At 39.5% G+C, this 27,920-nt stretch overlaps 1 protein-coding gene across 1 annotated transcript in view; it reads left to right on the top strand.

Moving 5' to 3' along the window:
• The first annotated feature begins 884 nt into the window (after window positions 1–884).
• The window catches only part of MAP3K19 (mitogen-activated protein kinase kinase kinase 19), a 36,900-nt gene continuing 9,864 nt past the window's right edge, over window positions 885–27,920 (top strand). Inside the window, 6 exon segments of the mRNA XM_036858773.1 lie at window positions 885–906; window positions 3,843–3,958; window positions 12,302–12,398; window positions 25,472–25,515; window positions 26,971–27,139; window positions 27,142–27,918. Of these exon segments, the coding sequence (XP_036714668.1) occupies window positions 885–906; window positions 3,843–3,958; window positions 12,302–12,398; window positions 25,472–25,515; window positions 26,971–27,139; window positions 27,142–27,918 (1,225 nt within the window).

The following is a 27,920-nucleotide window of genomic DNA, read 5'->3' as shown; positions in this document are numbered from 1 at the left end:
AATAAGCATATCAGTTTAATTTCAAAGTGAGATGCTAGGCCATTCTACTATTTTGAATGATAAAAGAACTAGCTGTTAGCATTAGGAAAGAGAAATATCGAGACTAAGCAATTAACTAAACCATTGGAAAGAAAAAAAAAATCAAGTCAGCTATGTGGCAGTGATAAGACAACAGTTAGGGCTTCCCTGGTGGCACAGTGGTTAAGAATCTGCCTGCCAATGCAGGGGACACAGGTTCAAGCCCTGGTGCGGGAAGATCCCACATGCCGCGGAGCAACTAAGCCCGTGCGCCACAACTACTGAGCCAGCGCTCTAGAACCTGCGAGCCACAACTACTGAAGCCTGTGCACCTAGAGCCCATGCTCTGCAACAAGAGAAGCCACTGCAATGAGAAGCCCGCGCACCGCAACTAGAGAAAGCCTGCGCGCAGCAACGAAGACCCAACGCAGCCAAAAATAAAATAAATAAATTAAAAAAAAAAAGACAACAGTTAATCAAGATGTTTTTTATTTTTACTTGATTTATGCATTATTAAAGAATTATGAAACTTCTTGTCCAAAGTTGGAAATTTTCTGCCTTAGAATGTTTTTAGAATGGGAAAGGCATAAGATATACAGCATATTCCTCTCATTTAAAAATCTTGAAAATTTGTCACTCTCTCTCATACATTTTGAAGTCATTATTGTTATCCCCAAACTATATAAAATTACTTCTATTTATTTGATGTCGATGGTTTTCTTTTTCAATAGATTGAACTAAATAATCTTTGATGTTGATTCTATTCTTCTAGAGATCCTAAACTCTGTGATTTTAGTGGAAAATCAGCAATACATTATGTGTCACAAATAGAAAGTTTCAGGAAACAGCAGTTATTGGACATTCTAATGAATTCTATGCCCAAACCAGGTAAATATTTCTATTCCACTTTCAAAATTCTCTAACTATAAAAGCCCTATTAGAAATCTTTCTTTTTCTACATGGAATTGATGGATCTGTTTAAAGAAATCAAACTAAATGTGTATATATGTATAAATGAATCACGTTGCTGTACAGTAGAAATTAACACAACATTGGGGCTTCCCTGGTGGCGCAGTGGTTGAGAATCCGCCTGCCAATGCAGGGGACACGGGTTCGAGTCCTGGTCTGGGAAGATCCCACATGCCGCGGAGCAACTGGGCCCGTGAGCCACAATTGCTGAGCTTGCGCATCTGGAGCCTGTGCTCCGCAAAAAGAGAGGCCGCGATAGTGAGAGGTCCGCGCACCGCGATGAAGAGTGGCCCCCACTTGCCACAACTAGAGAAAGCCCTCGCAGAGAAACGAAGACCCAACACAGCCATAAATAAAATAAATAAACAAATAAAAAAGGCATTCCTGCTTTACTGTGTTTTAAAAAAAAAAAAAAAAAAAAAAAAAGAAATTAACACAACATTGTAAATCAATGATACTTCCATAAATTTTTTTTAAAAGAAATCAAGTGAACAACTATTTATTGAGCAGGGACTTTGTACAAGACCCAAAACTAGATACTCTGAGGCAGGCAAAGAAGTCTAAGACATGGTCCAAACTTTTGAAAGTGTTCAGTACAGTCAGGGACACATCATGTAAGTCAGAGGAGAAAGAGCTTGTTGTAAACTTGAAAGGGGAAGAAGGACTTACAGTGGTTCTCAAATGCTGGATAAGATAGGAAGGAAGAGAAAAAGAGAGAAGGTGATATAGGCAGGGAGAAAGAGTCTGAGCAGGACAAAAAAACCAGCCACAGAGAAAAGTGTAATAGAAAAAGTGCCACTGAGCCACATGTGACTGTGAAAGCTGCTTGACTTTATTGTTTGATTGGCTTTTTTGGGAAGCTTCTTGGCAGGGGACAAGGTTATCCCCAGAAAGGTTTCATGGAAGAGGTGAGACTCAATCTGGTCCTTAAAAAATGATGAGATTTGATTTTGTGGAGCAGAGGCATCATGCTGTAAGCGAGCATGGCTTATCCCAGGAGCAAATGGGACACTGGAAACAACAGTTCATGTCAGGGAAAAGGAATACAGAAGATTAGACACATAAAGAAACTGGGTCCAGGGACTTCCCTGGTGGTGCAGTGGTTAAGAATCCGCCTGCCAATGCAGGGGACACGGGTTCATAGCCCTGGTCCAGGAAGAGCCCACATGTCACAGAGCAACTAAGCCCATGAGCCACAACTACTGAGCCTGTGCTCTAGAGCCCGTGAGCCACAACTACTGAAGCCCGCGTGCCTAGAGCCTGTGTTCCGCGACAAGAGAAGCCACTGCAATGAGAAGTCTGTGGGCCACAACAAAGAGTATCCCCCGCTCGCTGCAACTAGAGAAAGCCCACACGCAGCAACGAAGACCCAACGCAGCCAAAAATAAATAAAATAAATAAATTTATTTTTAAAAAAAGAAAGAAAGAAACTGGGTCCATTGAGGACTCATTAAATGTCAGCCTGAAGGACATATTTTTTTTCCCCAATAAAATAGAGTCACTAAAGAATTTTAAGCCAGGTAATGATGAAAGCCATGTTTTAGGAAAATTAACCTGTCATTGTGTTGGATGAATTTGAAGGAAGAGACTCATACCAGGGAAGCTCTCTTAAGAAACTACAGAAGTACCCGTGTGTGGTTATAAGAACCAGGAAAAGAGTCTTTGGGCATGGTGTGTAGTGGGCCTGAGAAGTGCTGGGTATGGTGAGTCTAAGAGATTGTGAAAGAATTCACAGAATTTAGTGCTGTAACATTGATAGAGGAGACACAGAGATGAGGGTTGAGGGAGTTGAGTTAAACATGATTCCAAAGTTTCAGCCCTAGGAAGTGGGGAGATAGAAATACAATCAACAAAATAGGAGGACACTTTGGTTTGGTGAGGATGTTGAAGGTAATGAGTTTTAAAACACTACATTTGATGGAAACTTAGGACGTTCAACGTAGCAATTTTCTGTAGGACAGGGCTTGTGGGAAAGGATGGGTCGATATGTTCTTTTGGGAGTTCTCTACTAGGAGATTGTGAGGACCTGAGAGTAGGTAAGATCACTAAAGTATTGATGATGGTGAGAAAATTTCAGGGGCTGCACAGAGGAGGTGCGCCCACAGTTAGAGAGTGCTGTGTGCATAGAGACTCAGGGGAATGAGGAAGGGAGGAGAATTGGGAGAGAGTTACAAGAAAGAAGGAGTGGGAAACAATGTCAAATTGGAAAAGAGGTTACAAAGCAGATGTGATAAGGAAGTGAGAGTTTCAATGGCAGGATAGAGGCAGAAGACAGGTTGCAAAGAGTACAGAAAGAGGATATGGTGAAGAAATGGAGGATATGAGTGTAGATCCCTTGTTCAAATTTGTTTCAGTTATTAGGATAAATGGAAGAACGATTGCAAGAGGAAGTTTTCATGGACGAGCCTGTGCTTATTTGAAGAAGTCAGGCTGGCAGGAGAGGGAAGAATAGGAGAGCAATGTCCCCCAGGAACTAAGTGGAAATTCACTGTTTGGTGTTTAGAACTCTATCAGTTTAATGTGGCTTCAAGTGCTGGACAGGAGGTGTGCTCGAAGCAGCTGAACGCTTTTGTCTTTGGCAACTATAGAGCAAATGTATTTTCCAGCCTATTGTTAATAAAGGGTTTCCCTTAGCAACTTTGGCCCCTTTTTAAAAATAAACAGACAAAACCCCATTCATTCTGTGGACTCTTGTTGCGAAAACTATGGCCCGAAGCTTCATCAGGATCCCAGTCTACTATTTCAAGAAAATCTTAGACAAAATGGAACTGATTTTAGAACCTAGAGCTAGATCTCGCTGTGAAACTGCTGGAGATGCATCTCATCAAAACACATTATTATATTTCTTTTGGCAGAAAGACATTCTGAATCATTGCTTGACATTTGTCATGATACAAACTCTTCTCCAACTGATATGATGACAGTTACTAAAAACCAAAATATAATCTTGCAAAGCATCAACAGCAGGGAGGTAAGAAACTCTCTTTAAAAAAACAAAGTAACATCGTATATTGATGCATGTATGTGGAACCTAGAAAAATGGTACAGATGAGCCGGTTTGCGGGGCAGAAGTTGAGACACAGACATAGAGAACAGACATATGGACACCAAGGGGGGAAAACCGCGGTGGGGTGGGGATGGTGGTGTGCTGAATTGGGCGATTGGGATTGACATGTATACACTGATGTGTATAAAACTGATGACTAATAAGAACCTGCAGTATAAAAAAACAAACAAACAAAACAACTAATACTAAACTTTCATTGGGTTATTTGTATGGAAATATGTTAATATAAATGTTTCAGACATTACATGAAATTTCTAAAAATCTTATATGTTCTGGTATAATGTTATAAGTCATAATTCTAGTTATTACTTTAAAATGTATATCTCAGAAATAACTAAATTTCCTTGTCAATTGCACTATTATGAACTTTCATCAAATCTTTAACTGTGGTCATTTTTAAGTCTTTTGTCATTTACAGACAGTTCTGGGTATACTCTGATGCTTTTGCAAATATGTTCCTATAAAAGGGATTCATCTTCAAGGAATGCATAGAAAAGACTCTGACAAGTACAGGTTTCTGGTAACTGTACTGCTGAACTGAATGAATAAGCATTTTCAGAACTCTAATGGAAAACTGATGAACTCATAAAAGTGCTAACGAAAGATCAAGATGAAAAAAAAAATTAATTACATGGTACTGAGTGAACTGATGAGGATGATTATAATTTTTGTGACTTTCTGTTTGAATTAAAAAAAAAAAATCCCACAAGGACTCAGAGGCAAAGAATATACAAATCAATTTTCACTGCAAAGTAAAGGAGCTGTTACAGTGGAGGATTACTGGACTGAATGTCAATATTATGACATAGTATGAGTGTGTTTCATGTTTGGTAATTGCAATCATTGTTGCTTTTGTTGTGGTCATCCATGTACAATGCTTGGTGTCAGTCTATTTATCTCTTGTGAAAATAAAATACAGTGTGTGTGTGTGAAAAACAAAAAAACAAAAAAACAAAAGTAACAGAAAAATGGATAAGCTACTCCATCTACACTTACTGTATTTACATCTACTTCTTTTGTGTTGCTTGAATATTTATAACAATCATATATTACAATTATATATTTAAATGTGATTATAAAGAAACTTAAAGTACAATTAATGACAGTCTTTCATGAGTTTAATCTCAAGGTAGTAATGAGCTAGTCAACTCTGAGTCTCATGCATTGTGCGTGTGTGTGTGTGTGTGTGTGTGTGTGTGTGTGTGTATGGAATACCACAGAATATTATTGCAGTTGAATCCATACTAAATAGTAAAATGTAGCTTGTCTTTATGTGTGTTAATGTGGAAAAGGAGAAAATCATTATTCTGATCATGTCAAATCCATCACAGGTTATGACAAATGAGGTACCTCCTCTTGGCCCTGGTCATCAACCCCAGCAGCCCGTGATGAATGACTCCACAAAGTATAGTAACAATAGTGGTAGCAAACATTGTGCCCATTGAAAATTATGGAATGATTCTCAAGATGTACAGTAAACTGGTAAAGTGGTTGCCTAAAGGAACAGAATTGGAGAAGAACTTTGCACTGTATACTCATGTGTACCTTTTGGATTTTTATAAAAATTAACATAGCCCAAACAGTTTAAAATATTACTACTCTGTGGGAATTCCCTGGCCGTCCAGTAGTTAGGATTCGGTGCTTTCACTGTGGGGTCCTGGGTTTGATCCCCACCAAAAAAAGAGAAATTCCTACCCTACATTTTATTGGTAATAAAGAATATGACCACAAAATTGTTTATTTCTAAAAGGTAATGTGGTATGGACTATAATATGTGTAAACAATACAAAGAGTTTTGGAGATGGTGGAGTAAGATCTTTCAGTCCCTTTCTCCTTCCAGAAATCATCCCAAAATAACAAGAAAACAAAAAACAAAAATTTGAGTAAAAAATTAGTTTGAAATAAGTATAGATTCACAAGAACTTGTAAAAATAGTACAGAGAGGTGCTGTATAACCTTCACAAACTACCACCGATTGGAATTATCATAACTATAGCTGACTGTCAAAACTAGGAAACTGGGGGCTTCCCTGGTGGCGCTAGTGGTTAAGAATCTGCCTGTCAATGCCGGGGACACGGGTTTGAGCCCTGGTCCGGGAAGATCCCACATGCTGCGGAGCAACTGGGCCCGTGAGCCACAGTTACTGAGCCTGCGCTCTGCAACAAGAGAGGCCGCGACAGTGAGAGGCCCACGCACCGCGATGAAGAGTGGCCCCCGCTTGCCACAACTAGAGAAAGTCCTCGCACAGAAACGAAGACACAACACAGCCAAAAATAAATAAATTTAAAAACACCCTCCTCTCACCCCTGCTGATCCATCTCCTGTCCCTATAAAAAAAAAAAACAAACTAGGAAACTGATATTGATACAATACAAGGAACTAGACTACAGACCTTACTTGGATTTCACTAATCTTTGAATGCATTCCTTTTTCTTCTTCTATTTGTGTGTGTCTGTGCATACAGTTCTATGACATTTTATCCCCTGTATTATCATGATCAAGATACAAAACTGGCCTGTCTCCACAAAGGAACGCCCTCTTACTCCTCTCTTTACTGCCACATCCTCCCTGCTAACTCCTGGCAACCACTGATCTGTTCTCCAACTCTATAATTTTGTAATTTCATGAATGTCATATAAATGAAATTATCATACATGTGAACTTTCAAGATTGCTTTTTCTACTCAGCATAATGCTCTTGACATAGATCCAAGCTGTTGTGTGTACCAATAGTTTCTTTCTATTGCTAAGTAGTATTCTATTACAATTATATTTTGTTTCACAGTTTATTTAGCCATTCACTTGTTGAAAGACATTTGGGTTGTTTCCAGTTTGGGGCTATCACAAATAAAGCTACTATGAACATTCATGTATAAATTTTTGCATGACTTATGTTTTCATTTATCTAGGATACATGCCCAGGAGTCCAATTAGTGGGTCATTTGGTAAATGTATGTTTAGTTTTTTAAAAAACTGCCAAACAATTTTCCAGAGTGGCTCTACCATTTTATATTCCCACCAGCAATAAATGAGACGTCCAGTTTCTCTACACCCTTGCCAGCATTTGGTACTATCAGTATTTTCTATTTTAACCATTTTTAAAAATTTAAACCAAAATAAGTATATGGTGGTATCTCATTGTGGTTTTAATTTGCATTTCCCTAATGACCAATGTTGAACATTTTTTAAAAATTTATTTGCCATCAGCATAAATTGTTCAAATATTTTGTCCATTTTCTGATTGAATTGTTTGTTTTCTTATTGTTGGGTTTAGAGAATTCTTTATATATTCTGAATGATGTGTGACTCACAGATATTTTCTGCTCCAATAAGAAAAACTTGGGGTTTTTTTCACCTTTTTGACAATTCTTTTATCAAACAGAAGTTTTTAATTTTGATGAAAACCAGTGTACCCGCTTTTTCCTGTATTGGTCTTGATTTTTACGTCTAAGAAGTCTTTTACTTGATCTGGGTCCTGGTTACATGAGTGTGTTCAGTTTATAAACATTCATTAGTCTATACATTTATGATATGTGCATTTTTCTGAATGTATGCTATACTTAAAAGTAAATTAAAGGGAAGGGGTATGCCTTCAAATATCTGAGAAAAAATACGGTTTTCAACCTAGGATTTTATATCCAGACAAACTATAAGTCAAGTATTAGAGTTGAATAGAGACATTTTTCAGACACACAAATGCTCAAACATTTTACATTTCATACACCTTTTAAGGAAGCTAATATGTGCTCTGTTAAATTAACGAAATAAGATAAAAATGGAGGGGAAAATTGGATCCATGATTCAGGGGATCTGGAACCTAACACAAGAGAGGAGGGTATCCTTGGTATAAAGCAGAAAGCAAGTCCCAGGGCTTCAGCCACGTATGAATTCTAGAGAACAAAGAGCTCTGATCGTTGGGGGATGGGAGGAGTGAGGGAGAACAGGATAATGGAGATTTCCAGGAAGAAGATGGAACTGATATATTATCTGATATATTTAACCAAGTGGAAAGACCACAGGATGTTTGGAAGATTTAAGATTTAAAAAAATATAAGAAAAGGAATTAAATATTAAATTAAATTGTGAATGAAATAAAAATAGGGGTTTTGGGTTTTGTGCAGGAAAAAAGTTATTCAGGAAAGTATAAACATACTACACTACTATTGCACTACTACAGTGCAATACATACAGTATAGTACAATACTCAAATAATCATAATGTGAACTTTGCCTATTGATTTAACAAGAAAAAGAGGGTGAATTTACTGGGAAGATAGAGGCAAAGTATAAGAATATTAAATTGTCTGGGGCTTCCCTGGTGGCGCAGTGGTTAAGAGTCCGCCTGCCAATGCAGGGGACACGGGTTTGAGCCCTGGTCTGGGAAGATCCCACATGCCGCAGAGCAGCTGGGCCCGTGAGCCACAAGTACTGAGCCTGCGCGTCTGGAGCCTGTGCTCCGCAACAAGAGAGGCCGCGATAGTGAGAGGCCCACACACCACGATGAAGAGTGGCCCCCACTTGCTGCAACTGGAGAAAGCCCTCGCACAGAAACGAAGACCCAACACAGCCATTAAAAAAAAAAAAAAAAAAAAGAATATTAAATTGTCAGCTGCAATAATAAGAAGACAGTTGGTAATATATCACTTTAGTGACAGCAGGATAAGTACATTATCCAGAGATACGGAAGAAAATACCAAAAGAAACACTTAAAAGGCTGGAACTGGCTGCCTCTGGGGGAAAGAGTGGGGAAGGCAACTGATGACCTTTTTTGTTATAAGTGTTTTTTTTTTAACCATTATTTGACTTTTAAAAAATGTATAAGTTAGATAAAAATGAAAACTAATTAAAAATTAAAATACAGAAATGGTTAAATCCCGACTCCTGGGGCATGGGATGGGATGAGGTAGAATGGAAACATTTACTTTTAATACTGTTTGAATATTTTACCGTTGTGCGTTTGTAACTTTTCTAAAGAGGGTTGCCTGCTTCTCACCAAAGTTGCTTTGGTACAGTGGTCGTCAAAGGGGGTGATTTCACCCCTCAGGAGGCAGTTAGCAAGGCTTAGAGACATTTTTGGTCTCACAGGCGGGGCAGAAGTGCCGCTGGCATCCAGTGGGTAGAGGTCAGGGATGCTGGTAAACATCCATCCTACAGTGAGCAGGGCAGGCTTTCCACAGCAAAGGATCACCCAGCCCCAAATGTCGAGAGCAGCGAGGCTTAGAAACCTTGCTGTGTAGCAGGCTTTGTCACAACATTGAAGGTTGTATTTTTTTTTTTTTTTAAATTAAACCTTTCTTACAACACTTATTAATTTTATTTATTTATTTATTTTTGGCTGTGTTGGGTCTTCGTTTCTGTGCGAGGGCTTTCTCTAGTTACGGCAAGTGGGGGCCACTCTTCATCGCAGTGCGCGGGCCTCTCACTATCGTGGCCTCTCTTGTTGCGGAGCACAGGCTCCAGACGCACAGGCTCAGCAGTTGTGGCTCACGGGCCCAGTTGCTCCGCGGCATGTGGGATCTTCCCAGACCAGGGCTCGAACCTGTGTCCCCTGCATTGGCAGGCAGACTCTCAACCGCTGCACCACCAGGGAAGCCCTGTATTGTATTTGATTACTAGTATTACATAGTAATTGGAATAAAACACCTAGAGACCAATCTTTAAAATGAGTGTCATGCATCAGAAATTGATAAACAAAAACTCATTTACTTTTCATTTTTTTTGTGTGCTATAGCTAGGAACTTTCTTTCTTAAAAAGACTAAAAATCCCTTCATGTTAGTATATTTTTTCGTGCAAAACATTTTCTGAACTTTCACTCTATATTTTTCTTCTTATGGTTGAAATAACTTTGAACTCATTTCTGAAGGAGAAATAGACTCTCACTATTGAATTTGCCTCTTCTTCTTAGTGCTTTCTCTAGTGCTTAAATTGCAAAACCCAAGGTCATTCTTCACTTCTTTCCTTTGAATGAAAGCCTGCTTTTCTTTTGGGTTGTCTGTAATAGGTTTTTACAGTTTACAAATATAAGCAGCTGCCTGGCTTGTAGGATTGCTCCTGAGAGGCTCTTTATACCCTCTCCCAATCTTTTTTTCATCTAAGGAGAATCGTCTTTCTAAATTTAATTACGTATGATTTCTATGCCTCTTTTCTGTGTGGTTGGCATTCTGTTGTTTACAGATTAGAATGCTATGCCCTCTACCTAGTCTGTTGTCACCTCCTGCATCACTGTCAATGGTTTATGAACTCCATTTATGTTTGGGATGTGCTATTCTAACATTTTCTCTCCTTCACTCACAACTGAGTGTCATTATTTTAATTTTCCTCCTTGTAGCACCCAAGCACTCCTTAAAGTCATTCAAATTTAGTATTCTAAAAGAAATTAGAAAATTCTGAGCTCTTTCTGCTTTTGTCTTCATTTCCATGATAACCTTCAAAGTAGACATTATTCCCTACATCCTTTTTGTTTGTGATACTTATGGTTTTTCAGTTTATTCTACGGAAGAAATTTTTGTCAGGAGATTGTAGGCATCACACATCTTTCATTTTATCTTTTCCTCTGCAAAACCTATAAATTACGTTTGAGTATTCTTTCGCTTAATTTTGCTCACTGTTATTGATTCCTTTCTTTCTGGTTCTTGTTGAGACTCTGTTTCAAGTTTTTCATGGTAACAAGAAAGCAGAGTGGTTAAGACCTCTGTAACCAGACTTCAGAGTCTGGGTGTGAATCCTGGCTCTACCATAGTCTAGCTATGTGACCTTGGGTAAGTTATTTAACTTCTCTGGACCTCACATACAAAAGAGAATAATAGTTCCTACCTCTAGAGTTATTGTGAGGATTAAATTAGTTAACATGTGAAAGGTGCAACAGTGTCTGGCACTTTATGTGTAAATGCTAGTCATCATTATGGGTTTTGTAGGTAGGTGTGCCCACACTCTGTGTCTTCCACCTTTTCTTAAAGGACCAGCTAATGAATGAACTGAGCAGTTGAGAGGGGTGGGATAGGGAGGGTGGGAGGGAGGCTCAAGAGGGAGGGGATATGGGGATATATGTATACATATAACCTATTCACTTTGCTGTACAGCAGAAATTAACACATTATAAAGCAATTATACTCTAATAAAGATTAAAAAATAGAAAAAAATTCAATAAAGACTTTTAAAATGCTCCACATCAAAAAAAAATCTTAAAAATCATGTACTGCTAAGTTATTACAATTGAACACCTAAAATATTTTCATGGCAGTATAAATGCAGGGTTTTATTTTTATTTTTTTCTGTGATAATTAAAATGAACAAAGCAAAAAGAAAAGATTCCCAAGCTCTCTTGGGAATTAGTGAATGAAATATCAGATGATGTTTGGTGACAAAGGCTACCTGCTTGTCCAACAGGCATGTGCATTTAGGGCAAAGGCTTTTAATCCAACAGTCTCCTTAAATACGTGGTTCAACCAGGTCACAGAGGCCAGAGAGCCAGTTGTAACATCCAGGTTGTGACGGGATATTTTAACTACTACTTGCATCTATCACTGTTCTAGACATTAAAAAGGGCAAAATCACCAGCAACAACTTCTAATGAAGGAAACTATCAACAACAATGAATTCTAATAGAAAACATTTCTTCTTCAGAGAGTTAGGAGTACTTTTTATAAATCAAGCTGTTCCTCAACCATGTTTTTCAGCATAATGATTATTTTCTAGAGGGTAAAAGGAAAGCTTTAGAGGTTGCATACCACGATTAGATCAAAAAGCTGTCATAGTGAAAACTTTAATCAGCTTTGCTGCCTCCTTTCAGTCTAAGGTTATATCTGCAGCTTCCATATGGGGCAGGGATTTCTACCCTCACCATTTACAAATGATGCCCCAGGGAGGCATTATGGAAAAGATCATGTTCCTTTGGGGTTGTTCCCTGACTGTGGCCAAAGGATTCTTTCCAGTTACCCACCCAGATGGAATTTGTGGCCGTTTAACAGCCTGGACACGGACATGATAAAGTATAAAATATTGAATTTCTATGTGTCTCGGTGATTTCAGCTTTGATCTTCATTTTTGATTATGCAGTTAATCACGTCCGCGTCTGTCTGAGCGTGGTGCTCTGGAAGCGAATACTTTCCCATTTTTTTAGTCCTAAATACTTTATCCGATTTAAAAGGAATCCACAGTGTGAAACTTTAGCCTAGAAAAAAAATCAACATTCGCTCTGCCAACCAAGTACTACATTGAACAACTGAGTTTCTATTTTATGATATTTCAGGAGTTTGACCAAGATGATGTCTGCACTCATTCCATATTGATTAGTGAAAAAGGAGATCCAAGTGGTGATGGACAAGACTGGCAACCCAGGACAGAAGGTATCTGTCTTCTGTCCTTGATATGGTTACAAAAATAACATGGATTATTTGGATTTTCCCCCTAATTTTGGTAGTGCTCAGTGCAGGAACGTTGAAATCACAGACAAGCACAAAGGAAAAGAAAAATCACTCATAATCCTATCCTTTGGTCCATACCTGAATCAGTGAGTCTTGTCAATCTGCCCAGCCAAAATGGGCATCTCTTTTCTGTCTCTCCTCTTCATTCTACCCCACTCCAGCTCAGCCTACTGTTCTCACCTCCTATCTTTTCTGTCTAATAACATCTTTTCCCTCTTTTCTTTCCTCTCAGAATCTTCTATCAGCTCCAGCGATCTGTTCTCTTCCAGGACCAAGCATTTCTCCACTATCTGTCATCCCAGAGCTCCTGCCTTGAGGGGGAGATGGGGGCCTGAACAAAGAACTAAAGCCCCAAGTTGCACTCTTGTATTCTCGGAGGTCATAAGTCTGGAATTTTCCAGAACAATGCCCATTCCAAATATGTCATCCTGTCCTACCCATAAGTGCCCTTGCATTGAACAGATCACAAAGTATTTGCAGATTCTCACTGCAGAAAATAGTCATCACAGAGATCACATTTGTCTGTCATCTATTCGCCTGTAAACTCCTTTTTTTTTTAATAAATTTATTTGTTTATTTTTGGCTGCATTGAGTCTTCATTGCTACGTGCAGGCTTTCTCTAGTTGTGGCGAGCGGGGACTACTCTTCGTTGCAGTGAGCAGGCTTCTCACTGCGGTGGCTTCTCTTATTGTGGAGCACAGGCTCTAGGCACACGGGATTCAGTAGTTGTGGCACGTGGGCTCAGTAGTTGTGGCTTGCGGGCTCTAGAGCGCAGGCTCAGTAGTTGTGGCACGAGCTTAGCTGCTCTGCGGCATGTGGGATCTTCCTGGACCAGGGCTCAAACCCGTGTCCCCTGCATTGGCAGGCAGATTCTTAACCACTGTGCCACCAGGAAAGTCCCCCTACAAACTTCTTAAATGAAATGTTTATTTGAACTGCTCCAACCTCTCTCTGGTAATTTTCCTACTTGCATTTCTAACACTCCAGGGAAGCTGCTCTCTGGATGTCTTTTTTCTCATCCCTGTCAACCACCCTGAATGCCACAGTGCTCTCCTAGCTGCTGTCTCCTTTGGCCCCTTATGTGACGCTGCCCTCTTCTGGGGAGGCTTCAGTCTTTCTCAGACTCACTTGGTATCTCCTCTCCCCTGGCAGAGGGCGGGGAATAATTTAATAACATTTGAAATGATTAACTCCATGAACCCTGAAAGACCTAATTAAAATAAACAAGTTCTGATCCCCTTCCAAACAGTCTATGTGATCTGCCTTTGACTTTCAAAGGTTTCAAAGCTGAGTTATCAGAAGCCTGACTGTGTTCCCCATCATCTTCCAAGAGGTTAAAATAATGTGTTTATTCTGCTCCATTTGGAGATGACTTGCCATTTGAGGTGCTTATAATTCTTTTAAAATCGATTTGTAAGAGTTTAGGTTTTCATATAGGAACCATAACACTTATGCAGCATCTTGGCTAAGCCCTTGCAGTTTTAAGCTTTCATAACTTGGGTTACACATTTGAAAGAAGCAATTATGTTTCTAAATTTTCTTCTCATAGTTGATAAGGGTCTTCACTAGAACTAGTTACTCTTTTAAGTCACAAAGCCTGAAATAAAACCGTTTGGGGTATTATTGTGCATTGTATACATCTTAAATAGCAATAAATCTCTTTAAATCCCATTTACATGTTTCTACCAATAACATATTCCAGTTTGTTAATGTTAAAGTGCTTGCACATGTTATGAAGACTTTATGCACATACCATGTGACTATTCTGTTGTAGATATGAACATTTTAAATTATTTGTTTATTTATTTATTTTTGGCTGCGTTGGGTCTTCATTGCTGCGTGTAGGCTTTCCTTAGTTGCGGCGAATGGGGGCTACTCTTCGTTGCGGTGCGCGGGCTTCTCATTGCGGTGGCTTCTCTTGTTGTGGAGCAGGGGCTCTAGGCACACGGGCTTCAACAGTTGTGGCGCACGGGCTTAGTTGCTCCGCGGCATGTAGGATCTTCCTGGACCAGGGCTCGAACCCATGTCCCCTGCATTGGCAGGCAGATTCTTAACCACTGTGCCACCAGGGAAGCTCTAGATATGCACATTTAATCATTTAGTTTATATCTGTTCATTGTATTATTCTTTTAAAAAGGGACATCATTGACTAAAGTATGTATAAACTTTATATAATGTTTGCATAACTCCCCTGGTCTTTTAACAACTAAGTATTCCTGCAGCGTACATTTGCTTTATTGTGGGCTTTTACAGATCGTAACTTGTAAAATAAAATCCCCCTGCAAAATCCCTCATCTTTTTCCTTAGTATAAAAATCTTCTTGCATTCCTCAATCAGCTATTTTCCCAGAACATATCAGATGCAAACCTCATAGACTGGAAATTGAGCGTGTAAAATTACCCTTTTCATGAGTGAATAAGAACCTATTTTCTGAAATTACTGGGCTTAATTTATTTTTAATAGTGTATCATAAGAATTCTTAAGTGTAGATAACAGAATCTACTCTACTTGAGTGTAAAAGGAAGGAAGTTTTCAAAGATACTAGAAAGTTCACAGACCATTGAAAAACCAAAGGAGAAGAACAGATCCCAGGTTGGATTGTCAGAAAGAATTCTTGTAGCTACATCTCAGAACTGGCTACTGACCCCAGATCATGCTGCTTCAGCCACAACGAGGAGCTACTCCCACACTGACCTCAGAATCTCCCTCCTCTGTTGATACCCACATCAGCAAATGATGCCTGTGCTTTATCTTTTTTCATGTAACCCATGTGAATCCATGTCTCAAGTTAGCTTTCTGAACTCTAGTGGCAAAAAAGGCCGGAAAATATAGTTTTAAAAAATTCTGTTGAAAATCATGATTTAGGAAACTATCAAAACGTGGAGAGGTTATCAAAATGTTTTGAACCTCAATTCCCATCAATTTAAACAGAACAAGTGGAAAACACAGAAAAGTAAGACTTTTCTGGAGAAAATAATTTTTCTTCATTGAATGAATTAGGTTAGGCCAATTTTAAATTTTCATTTTAATGATTTAGCACTTACATTAACAAATTAAACATCATTTCCCAACTTTTATGAATGTCATTTGCACCTCTTCTGCAAGGAAATTATGTTTCTGGTTGTGTTTAAATGTTGCCTTTTAGTTTCTCTCTACTGTAACATTTTCTGGTGGGGTTAATTAATTAATTAATTTAAAAGATTTCTTCGATGTGGACCATTTTTTTTAAGTCTTTATTGAATTTGTTACAATATTGCTTCTGTTTTATATTTTTTGGGTTTTTGGCTGCGAGGCATGTGGGATCTTATCTTCTCGACCAGGGATCGAACTTGCACCCCCTGCATTGGAAGGTGAAGTCTTAACCACTGGACCACCAAGTCTTAACCACTGGACCACCAATGAAGTCCCAGGGTTAATTTATTAATACATCTTCTTACTGGAAAGATTCACTCAGATGGGAGTAAGTGTTTTATTTTTACATGTAACAGTACATCCTCTTTCCTGGACCACTGGATATGTTTAGAGGCTCCCATGACTACTCACAGTATTCAAAAGACAAAAAGAGAACCCATGTATTCCAAGATGATTTCAGAGCCAGAATGTTGTATAATCTTTCCCCCCCCCCCCCACCATTTAGGACAAAACATTTTTTTTTCCCATTTAGGAGCCATTAACTTTCCACAATGTCTAAAACGGCAGGTACTTCTCATACTTGCTTATTGTATCTTTGTTCCTTGGTTTAAAAAAAAAGAAGAAACCAACCAATTAACAGATTTTGAACACATTAAATTTGCTTAAAAACATTCTGGGTAAAAAAAAAAGTAACCTGGGTTTATTAGTCCTCAATGATTGTAAAAGTACAGTCATTCTTAAGAATGTGTTCACATGAATACACTGCCCAGTTTTCTAATTTCCACAGCAAAATACTAACTGTACCTAGTGTTTCCTAGAACATCCTTTTCACTGACAGTTTAGTTATTAGGAACATATGCTGTATGTTTTTCTTACTCCAACTTGTCAGCTAGGTGTTTGCCCTCAAGGATGACTATAAAACTGGTATGAAAGACACCCATCTTCCTGTGCTATGCAGCTGCTTCCCACTAGCTATCTATTTTACATTTGGTAGTATATATATGTCCATGCCACTCTCTCACTTTGTCCCAGCTTACCCTTCCCCCTCCCCATGTCCTCAAGTCCATTCTCTAGTAGGTCTGTGTCTTTATTCCCATCTTGCCCCTAGGTTCTTCACGACCAGTTTTTGTTTTGTTTTGTTTTTTATATGTGTGAGCATATGGTATTTGTTTTTCTCTTTCTGACTTACTTCACTCTGTATGACGGACTCTAGGTCCATCCACCTCATTACAAATAACTCAATTCCTTTTCTTTTTATGGCTGAGTAATATTCCATTGTATATATGTGCCACATCTTCTTTATCCATTCATCTGTTGATGGACACTTAGGTTGCTTCCATGTCCTGGCTATTGTAAATAGAGCTGCAATGAACATTTTGGTACATGACTCTTTTTGAATTATGGTTTTCTCAGGGTATATGCCCAGTAGTGGGATTGCCAGGTCATATGGTAGTTCTATTTTTAGTTTTTTAAGGGACCTCCATACTGTTCTCCATAGTGGCTGTATCAATTTACATTCCCACCAACAGTGCAAGAGGGTGCCCTTTTCTCCACACCTTCTCCAGCATTTATTGTTTGTAGATTTTTTTGTTGATGGCCATTCTGACTGGTGTGAGATGATAACTCATTGTAGTTTTGATTTGCCTTTCTCTAATGATTAATGATGTTGCGCATTCTTTCATGTGTTTGTTGGCAATCTGTATATCTTCTTTGGAGAAATGTCTATTTAGGTCTTCTGCCCATTTTTGGATCAGGTTGTTTGTTTTTTTGATATTGAGCTGCATGAGCTGCTTGTAAATTTTGGAGATTAATCCTTTGTCAGTTGCTTCATTTGCAAATATTTTCTCCCATTCTGAGGATTGTCTTTTCGTCTTGTTTATGGTTTCCTTTGCTGTGCAAAAGCTTTTAAGTTTCATTAGGTCCCATTTGTTTATTTTTGTTTTTATTACCATTTCTCTAGGAGGTGGGTCAAAAAGGATCTTGCTGTGATTTATGTCATAGAGTGTTCTGCCTATGTTTTCCTCTCAGAGTTTGATAGTGTCTGGCCTTACATTTAGCTCTTTAACCCATTTTGAGTTTATTTTTGTGTATGATGTTAGGGAGTGTTCTAATTTCATTCTTTTACATGTAGCTGTCCAGTTTTCCCAGCACCACTTATTGAAGAGACTGTCTTTTCTCCATTGTATATTCTTGCCTCCTTTATCAAAGATAAGGTGACCACAGGTGCATGGTTTTATCTCTGGGCTTTCTATCCTGTTCCATTGATCTATATTTCTGTTTTTGTGCCAGTACCATACTGTCTTGATTACTGTAGCTTTATAGTATAGTCTGAAGTCAGGGAGCCTGATTCCTCCAGCTCCGTTTTTCTTTCTCAAGATTGCTTTGGCTACGGGGTCTTTTGTGTTTCCATACAAATTGTGAAATTGTTTGTTCTAGTTCTGTGAAAAATGCCAGTGGTCGTTTGATAGGGATTGCAATGAATCTGTAGATTGCTTTGGGTAGTAGAGTCATTTTCACAATGTTGATTCTTCCAATCCAAGAACATGGTATATCTCTCCGTCTGTTTGTATCATCTTTAATTTCTTTCATCAGTGTCTTATAATTTATTTCCATGTTTTTGATTTTCGTTTCATTTTTCATGTGTTCGTTTCATATAGTCATTCACTTTGATTACATATGATAAAAGTTTCAGCCCACAATGCAATGGAAAATTTTAAATGGATTCTTCTCCAAAGATAGTTTGAGAAGCACTGGGCCTTTGGAGAATGGTCAAAGGCCTTTGGTCAACACCTTTGGAGAAGTACAAGGATGCACCCCCTATGTCTCCCCTTTGCCCCTCTGATTTCTCTGCTTGAGGAAACAGGGAATGGGAAAACTAAAGTGTGAGGGGCAGAGGGCAGGTGAGGTGGGGAGCAACTCAGAGGGCAGGGAGGTCTTGTGCTTTCAGGAATACAGCCATTCCACACAGCAGCACCATTTGGAAGTAGTCCTCCAAACTTTCTAGTGATGTCAGGCTGCGCTGAGAACTGGAGACCCAGAAGACATGGGGAATGAGTTTTAAATCAAACTGTTTCCTCCCCCTTTTAGTCAGATAACCTCAGTGCATCAGGAATGGGTACCAGCACATTCTGTTTCACTTCCAAATGAAATTGAGATGGTAGGCTCCAGGACAAAGATGGTGACCAGGCAGCCTTTACTCCTGAAGAAAGAGGAACATTACCAGGAGCTCTGCAATGTGAACTTGGGCTTTTTGTTACCAAGACCTTGCTTAAAACCGAACATCTCCAAGTCCGTAGCCAGAGAAGATGTTCCTCACTTTCTGAAGGGGCAGCCGAGAAAATCTGAAGGTGAGTTCATTTAATTACACAGTTATTCCTTTATTCTTTGGTCCATAAATATTTCTTTACTGATCTTTTCCTTCAGTATTTGAAAATCTTTACAGGGAACTCATATTTGGTTTATCTTTATCTATGGGAGTTTGGGGGGCCTACACTGAGGATGCTTTCCTCCAAGATTTGAGTTACCTGTTTTATCTAGCCCAAGACTTATTTACCAGATAGCACACTGATGCCAGCGTTTCCCCTTAGGACGTTGCTTTCATTGATATCTGCTTACCACTGTCCTAAACCAATTGGCCTAAACCACCAGGAACAAACCTGTAGTCCAAAATTTTGCATTTATTGGCTTATTGCAACAAGAGATATCGCACAGCGGAGGAAATGTGAAACATCTCACCAAAAAAAGGGGAAAAAATAGAACTATTATTATAGGATTTGGATGCAAGGGTAGAGCTCAAATGAAATTTAAACGAAGCAGTGGATTTTTTAAAAAAATTTTTAATTTTAAATTTATTGTGGTAAAATGTACATCACATTAAATTTACTATTTTAACCATTTTTAAGTGTAACGGTTTAGTGGAATTAAATACATTTACACTGTTGCACAACCATTGCCACTATGCATCCCCAGAACTTTTTCATCTTGCAAAACTGAAGATCTGTACCCATTCAACTTTAACTCTCCTTTCTACTTTCCCCCCGTACCCCTGGTAGCCACTGTTCTACTTTGTGTCTCTATGAATTTGACTATTCTAGGTCCCTCATATAAGTGAAATCATACAACATTTGTCCTTTTCTGTCTGGCTGATTTCATTTAACATGATGTTGAAGCCGAGTTTCGATAGGCTGTGTATAAAAGTGTTAACATCAGGTCTGGACTGTGATGTAGACCCAGGGTCTTGTTCCTTGAAATCCAGAAATCTCACTCCTAGTTGTCCGCAGCCTCTCTTCGGCCTCCTCTCTTGCCACTCTTCCTCAGCAGATGCTAAACATCAGCATCACCAAACGCCTTCCGTTCCCAGAACAAATATGTGAATACTGGCACATGTTGTTTTTTTCTGCCTGAACATTAAGCCATCCTTCAGCTCTCCCCTTAGAAACCCCCTCCTCTGGGAAGTCTTCCTGAATGTCCCCAAGACTGGGGGAGTCGCCAGGCCTTTGGACTCCCATAGGATCCTGACCTTGTCTGCAACATAACACTCATCATGCTGAATTGTCACTGTCTTTTTATGTGCTGGTCTTCACCAGATGACAAAGGCAAAAACCATCACACCTCTGCACACCTCGCTCCAGATCTGGCACATAACTATTTAAAAATGTATATTGAATTAATAACAATGGCAATCACCATTTATTGAATGCCTATTACCGCAAGGCACATATATTCACTGATACAGGTAATATTAGCATGCTTGTTTTAGAAATGAGGAAAGTGAGCCTCAGAAGGTTAAGTGCATGCCCAGGTCACATAGCTAATGGGTTACAGAGGCTAGGTTCAAAGCTGGACCCCCTGTCTCTGAAGCCAACGTGCTTAAGCACCATGTCATGTGTGTTCAGAGCTCACACCGCCCATTTGAGCCCCACTTTAGTTATGAGGGAAAAAAAGGAGAAACATTTAGTCTTGTGGTGGAGGTGAATTTAGAGAAAAGGGAGGGCAGCTGGTGCAGGTACAAACTGGAGGAAGGATGGATGGAGAGATTGAATTGGACATCATGGAAATATCTTCTCCTGGCCAAACCACAGAAAGTCTTGAAGATGTAATAAAAGTAGCACATTCAAACAAGAACAAACTGGGTTAGGTCAGTATTCTGTGATGGGATCTGCTCCATCGGTGTTACGATCTTGTCTGAGGAAGTCAGCTGGGTTTACCAGGCTGGTGTTTGTTCCCTTTTTAAGAATATTTTTGTTTAAATGCAATCTTAAATTTTAGACAATCAACATATGTCGATTAAGAAAAATTCAGAAAAGACAGGTGAGCAAAAATAAAAAGTAAGAAATAAGAAGTACAAATACTGTTTCAAGACCGTTTCTTCTAGAATGTAATTCCACATTTCTAAATAACATGTTTATAACTACATTGCTTGATTGCTCAATTTAGGCATTATCTATTAGGGTTTAACAATTTTATATTACTCTCTACACACACAGGCAACCTTCGAAATCTTTGTGCTTTAAAAAAATTAATATTCAATGTCTCCCTTATTATGACTAGGTAAAATATCATTCACAGCTGAGCCCCAGAGTATGCTATGATTACATTGCTTTTCTTTTGAGACATTCTATTTATCCCAGCTTTAATACTCGCCTCATTTCACCATTTGCTTACTTTCTGTATATCTGTCACTAATTCATCCCCATCCTGTCTGATGGACCCGTGAAACGCACCTCAATACAGCAACTGCACACCAGGTAATCCATTGGTTTCTTTTGTTTTTTAAGACCTTGCTCCTGGAATGCTCTGCCCTCCTGTTTCACTGTGTGTTACTTGGTCTTTGGACCTCCTGACCAGCTGTCTCTTTGGGAGTTCCTCATCATTATCCTGGAAATGCCCTTGGCTACCTTCTGTGTTGGACCCCTGTGTACTGGGTACACGGCTTCCTCTCTCTTGATTAATGCACTCATTTTAGGAAGGTAAATTTTCCTGTAGCTTCCTGAAGAAGGTACATGAATGATATTAACAGTAGTTTTTCGTTGTCTCTGTTTCCTCTGAGCTCTCTTCTTTCTTTTTGTTTGTTTTGGTCTGTGTATTTTCATGTTAGAGGCTATTCCCATATATCAGTTGATGCTTGGCGATTATTTGTATTTAAGAGGGGGAGACTAAAAAGTGCCAGGAGCTCGAGGGGGCTTGTGGAGTGGACAGAGACCTGGATGGTTGAGTGATGGATTCCCCTAGTGTCAGGGTGCATAGGTAGGCTTTTCTCTCAGCTAGTTTGCCCGAGAGAAGGAGAATCCAAGCTCCTGCTTGTAGGTTATAAGGCTGGAGCTTCACATGTCAATGTGGAGGCTTTCATTTATCCTCACATTTTCACTCCAGCACCCTGTTTCTGCTCTCAGCTGTACCTAGCTCCTTCGCATCTTTGTTTCAAGCTCTTCAGAGAATAAACTTCCAGCCAGGAATGGAGAAGAGCAACCCCTGACAAGTGGGGCAGGACGCAGGACGGGGAATCTGGAACCAACTCCTTGTACAGAGTTTGAAGCAACCCCTTGTTTCAGACTCATCTGCAACCCCACCTTCAGAGGTACCTGGTATCTTTAATTCCTGCTCCTTTCTGGGGTTCTTATTTCTTGTTGAGTTCTACCCTCTGCAGGCAGTGAGCAGAACAGAGAAAGTTGACAACTAAATTGTTTATTATTCATCCATACAGTTTTAAAATTTTATTTATTTATTTATTTATTTATTTATTTATTTATTTATTTATGGTTGTGTTGGGTCTTCGTTGCTGCGCACGGGCTGTCTCTAGTTGTGGTGAGCAGGGGCTACTCTTCGTTGCGGTGCATGGGCTTCTCCTTGCGTGGCTTCTCTAGTTGTGGAGCATGGGCTCTAGGCGCATGGGCTTCAGTAGTTGTGGCTCGTGGGCTCTAGAGCGCAGGCTCAGTAGTTGTGGCGCACGGGCTTAGTTGCTCCGTGGCATGTGGGATCTTCCCGGACCAGGGTTCGAACCCATGTCCCCTGCATTGGCAGGTGGATTCTCAACCACTGCGCCACCAGGGAAGCCCATCCATACAGTTTTCACCATCCAAAATTTTGTTGATGTCGTGCATGTGCTGTTTTACCCTCTAGGTTTTTGCTGTTCTTTTTCTTTACCTTTTATTTTTTATTTTTATTTTTTTGTTTGGCTGAATGGCTTGCGGGATCTTAGTTCCCAGACCAGGGATCGAACACGAGCCCTGGCAGTGAAAGCACTGAGTCCTAACCACTGGACCGCCAGGGAATTCCCTCTTTACCTTTTTTTTTTTTTTTTTTTAACTTTGGGTTTATTTATTTATTTATTTTTATGGCTGTGTTGGGTCTTCGTTTCTGTGCGAGGGCTTTCTCTAGTTGTGGCAAGTGGGGGCCACTCTTCATCGCGGTGCGCGGGCCTCTCACTGTCGCGGCCTCTCTTGTTGCGGAGCACAGGCTCCAGACGCGCAGGCTCAGTAATTGTGGCTCACAGGCCCAGTTGCTCCGTGGCATGTGGGATTTTCCCAGACCAGGGCTCGAACCCATGTACCCTGCATTGGCAGGCAGATTCTCAACCACTGTGCCACCAGGGAAGCCCCCTTCTTTACCTTTTTAAAAAATTAGTCTACCATCATTTTAGTGAGGTTTGTGGAGAGAGTGGAGAAAAGCTTGTACATTCAATCTTTTAACTGGAATTCTATACACATTTAAAAAGGCTTTCAATATATATTACCACATTACCTACTGGGAAGATCTTACCTCTACATTCTCACCAGAAATGTTTCAGAGTTCCTTCATATCTCACGTCATTCCTTATCAATACTGGATATTACTCATCTAAATATTTATAATACCTGAATTTTTTAAACTCAGGGTGTTATACATAAGCACCCAACTATAAATCATATTCAGTTATATTTCTAGTATTAACTTGTAATATCTTTTCAACAGAAAATCTCAACCTCTAGCATACAACCTCAATGAGGGCAAGAATTTTGTCTTTGTTGTTCACAATTATATTGCCATCTTCTGGGACAGTGTTGGCTACTCAGTAGGCACTCAATAAATATTGGTTAAATAAATGGATAAAGAATTGGGGTGGTGCTCTGCCCAGCTGTGGCTAAGGGGAATGCCCGCATCCCCTCCAATTGGAATCCTCTTCTTAGGTGACCATTTTTCACCTGAGAATGGCTTCTACCTGTGGTACATCTCAGAGAGGTCTCGCTAAGTGAAATTTCCAAATGGCAGCCTGTGGCCAAAAAGGACCTACAGACATATTTTGTTCGGCCTTCAAAGTATTTTAAAAAGGGATGAGAAGGAGATTTCACATAAGGTCTCCAGCTCTCTGGCTTCTCTTGGCAATTGGAGGATCCAGCAGTGCTGGATTACCCATCTGGAATGGACCACACCAGCTAGAACTGGGGAATGGATGTCCCTGTAGTTGGGGCACAGAATTTCAGTTCACCACTGTCCCTACTTATCCCACTTCATTCATTTATGTGCCTGCTTTGACCCTGAACACATTGGAGCTTTTGGCTTCAGCTTTAACCCATGATGGTGAGTGGGGTTTTAAGGACCATTCTGATGTTTTGGTAAGAAGAAAACAACGTCTAGTTTTTACCCTACCTAGTAAATCTCATCTCGCCCTTCCCCGCACTCCTTCAGAATTTATGATCTATCCCATGTTTTAGTTCAAACAACGGATGGGAGACAATTATACATAAATACTTTCACATTTCTGCAAAGTCTGGGTTTTCTGAGCAAAAAGCACTAGGAGACTAGGTTGAAAGATGATTGAATGGCAAACATGCCTTGGAAGTTAGAGATAAGCTATTGCTCCAGAAAGACTGAAGCTGGCTTTGCCAAGAGCTGTTTACTTACTTAATAGGGTAAAAATAAAACAAACAAAACCCAGAGACACATTTCCTCCTTCTCCTGGAGACGCTTGCTTACATTTCATAGTGAAGGTCTCTCTTTCTCAGAAGGGAAAGATGGGTTGAACTGCCAGCACTCTATACATAAGCTCTGAGTCTCATAATTTCAGGGTCTCCTCCTACGGTGCAGCCTCACTACCGGTGCAGGTTCTCATTTGTGTCAACCTGTGGGGAATCGGGCTGCAGGGAACTGGCACTAGGATGCCCTGTGGGTGATAAGTGCTCTGCTTTCTGATCCAGAGAGCATGTGTTTCCAGAAGGAATATAAGTAAAAATAAATAAATATCACTATATATACGCAAATGTTATAAATATAAAACAGAGATATATACACATATATAACATAGATATATATGAAAAACAACATTGTATATAAAACAACCACCTTCTTCAGCAATAGTTTTGTGTAATCATTCTGTACCCACCTCCATGTGGATTACACCTGGAAAAACTCTTCATTTTGACAACTTTTCCTCAAACCTCAGCACCAAGATCACTCCATCGCCATCACCTGGCTTAAGGCCGACTGTGTTCACTCTACTACTAAGAATATCTGATAATAATAATAATTTTGGGGACTTCCCTGGTGGCTCAGTGGTTAAGAATCGCCGCCTGCCAATGCAGCAGACACGGGTTCCAGCCCTGGTCCAGGAAGATCCCACATGCCGCGGAGCAACTAAGCCCGTGCGTCACAACTACTGAGCCCGCGAGCCACAACAACTGAAGCCCGTGCACCTAGAGCCCATGCTCCGCAACAAGAGAAGCCACTGCAATGAGAAGCCTGTGCACCGCAACAAAGAGCAGCCCCTGCTCTCCGCAACTAGAGAAAGCCTGCGTGCGGCAACGAAGACCCAACGCAGCCAGAAATAAATAAATTAATTAATTAATTAAAAAAAAAAACTTGTAAAAAAATAATTTTTCTCGTTACAGGGTTTTCCTCTTCTAATATGAAGTATAGTAGCCGGAGAATTGAGGTAAGAGTAGTTTGAGCATTTTTGACTTAAGGATTAAAACCAAAGAATCTTGTTAGAGACAAATTCTATCAAAGAACTCAGAGCCCAAATCCTCAGCATATATCTTGGAAAAACCACAACTCACATGCAGTTTATAGAGGAGCTAATTTCTGGGAAAATTATATCTTGACACGTATACTTCTTTTCTGGGGTGTTTCCCATTGTCCACGTAATGAAGTGAGTAGCTCTTTTGGACATATTTAATTTTTCTTCTTTTAACGTATTGAGAAATGAGGTAATTCTTTTTCCATTGGTAGAAAGATTTTCCTAGTTGTCTCATTTGTAAGTAAAGCGTTTGGAAAGAGCCTTGCAATTCTCTCAACTGACTCTTCTGTATTCTATGAGCCTTTGAGAAAATGCATAGGTACTGCTTAGTGTTGAAAAAAGGACTTTATTGGCCTAAAATATAAATAAATGAAATAATGGCTGCTACTGCAGAGGTGTTTAAGCACTGGGAGAATCTGTATTTTGAGAGATGAAAGAAAGTCATCTAGGTAATGAAACTAGGGGATTACATTGCATCTCACCTGTTTCTAATGCCTGTTTCTAGTGTCAGTTTCCTTTTCCTGTCTTCTTACACACAGGTGGCAACAGAATGAAAATTAAACATAGAGCTCTCAATTACCACTCGTGATCTATGCCTATAAATATTCTGATATAATTAGTTATCGAATCTCTATACCCGGAGGGTGGGGTGGTGGAGGGGGAACACCACAGTGAAAACTGTAAAGTGAGAGCTTATAGCTTAACCAACCGAAAAGCTGAATATTATATATTGGGTTACACTGACCTCTAGAGGTTGATAATAATATAAACTTGGCTTAATTTGAAAATAGTTGGAGGGCCAAGGAGAATTAAATACCATTTAGGGAGCTAACTCTCAAGCGTATAGTGTGGCACATTTATAAGCCACTCTCAACAAAACAATTCAGCCAACAATGAGGAGCACTTGTGTTCTGCATACAAATTCTGAGCTGGTTTGCAACCTAACGATCACTATTACAGTAAATGTAACAGCAATTTTAAGCTGTTCTAAGTGGGAATTTTAAAAATCTCAGATCAATTCTATGGAAAGTAAATAGAAAAGAGAATAGAAATAAAACAGAAAGTAAACAGAAAAGAGAACAGAAATTTTAAAAAACTTAAAAGTTTTATTGTTTACAATGTAGGGCCTTTATTTTAAACATATAACCATGAATCTTTACATATGTTAGCATTGCTTTTTAAAAGTATTGTCTTGCCTTGGTTCTTAAAAAACACCAGGAATAAGATTTTAGTTTTTAAAACTGTGATCTCCAGGATAACTTTGTACTTTAAAGGACTTCCTAAAGAGAATCTTAAAATTTCTTCAGATTACTTTATTAATATGATATGCATATGTGTTTCTGCATTCATTCGTTTTCTCTTTCCTTTTAGTTCCCTCAGCCACCATTGTCACCCTTGCCTGTGAGATGTGGTCTCCTTACTATACCGCCAAATGATAAGGATCAAAAGGAGAGAGAAAGGAATATTCCAAGCTTCATATCTTTCATACCTAAGCTCTCAGAGCCTGTTAGTCGATCTGATGAGTTTAGACCATCAAACAAGCAGAAGGAAGCACCGTTCAAGGTTTAGAGGGTCAGACTCTCAGGTCATTTGATAGCTCTATCTGGTCCAGAAACATGTGCTCTTTTTGGAAGGCTCACCATCACAGACAACACCTGGAGACAGAGGAGAGTAGGAAATCCAAGGAAACAGAGGGATGTGTCAACATTGAAATCTCTCACTTTGAAAAAGGACAGTCTTCGGTGTCCTTTGAGAATTTCAAGGAAGGCAATTTTCCTACAGATAGGGAAGTGGATATTGACTGCTTTGGTGCTGAACTGAGAAGAGCAGAAGAGAACACTCCATCTCTTTCATCAGGAAAGAAAGAGGGTTCAGTAGCCAGAAACTATGAACAAGATTCAGAAGCTGGATATATCCAACCAGTCAAGTTCCAAGAAGCCCTGCGTTCAGAAATAACTCTAAGCCAGGATGAAGGGATTAGAAATGATAAAGCTGATTCAAAAACTGCTTCAGCACATAAAGGGGAAGTGATTGAGCCAAATCATATTTCAGAAGACTATACTGTTCTTAAAAGTTTGTCCAATATAGTTCCTCATGACCTCATTGAAAAGCTCCCAGAAGATCACAGAAGCATGGAGACAAACATAAAAATATCAGTAGCAGAGGCAGCCAAACCAGAAACAAATGGGATGGTGCCTCTTATCCACATCACTTTCCCCGGAGATGAAACTCCTAAGGAACCAGCAATAACTAAGCCAAGCCTCCAGAAAAGAAAGGGCATCTTTCATAACAATAGTAGCTTCAACATACTTGCAGACCAA

This window comes from Balaenoptera musculus, chromosome 7 (assembly GCF_009873245.2).
Source record: "Balaenoptera musculus isolate JJ_BM4_2016_0621 chromosome 7, mBalMus1.pri.v3, whole genome shotgun sequence".
In the NCBI taxonomy this organism is placed as follows: domain Eukaryota; kingdom Metazoa; phylum Chordata; class Mammalia; order Artiodactyla; family Balaenopteridae; genus Balaenoptera; species Balaenoptera musculus.
The sequence above is the reverse complement of the archived record's forward strand: the minus strand, read 5'-3'. Positions and strand labels throughout refer to the sequence as shown.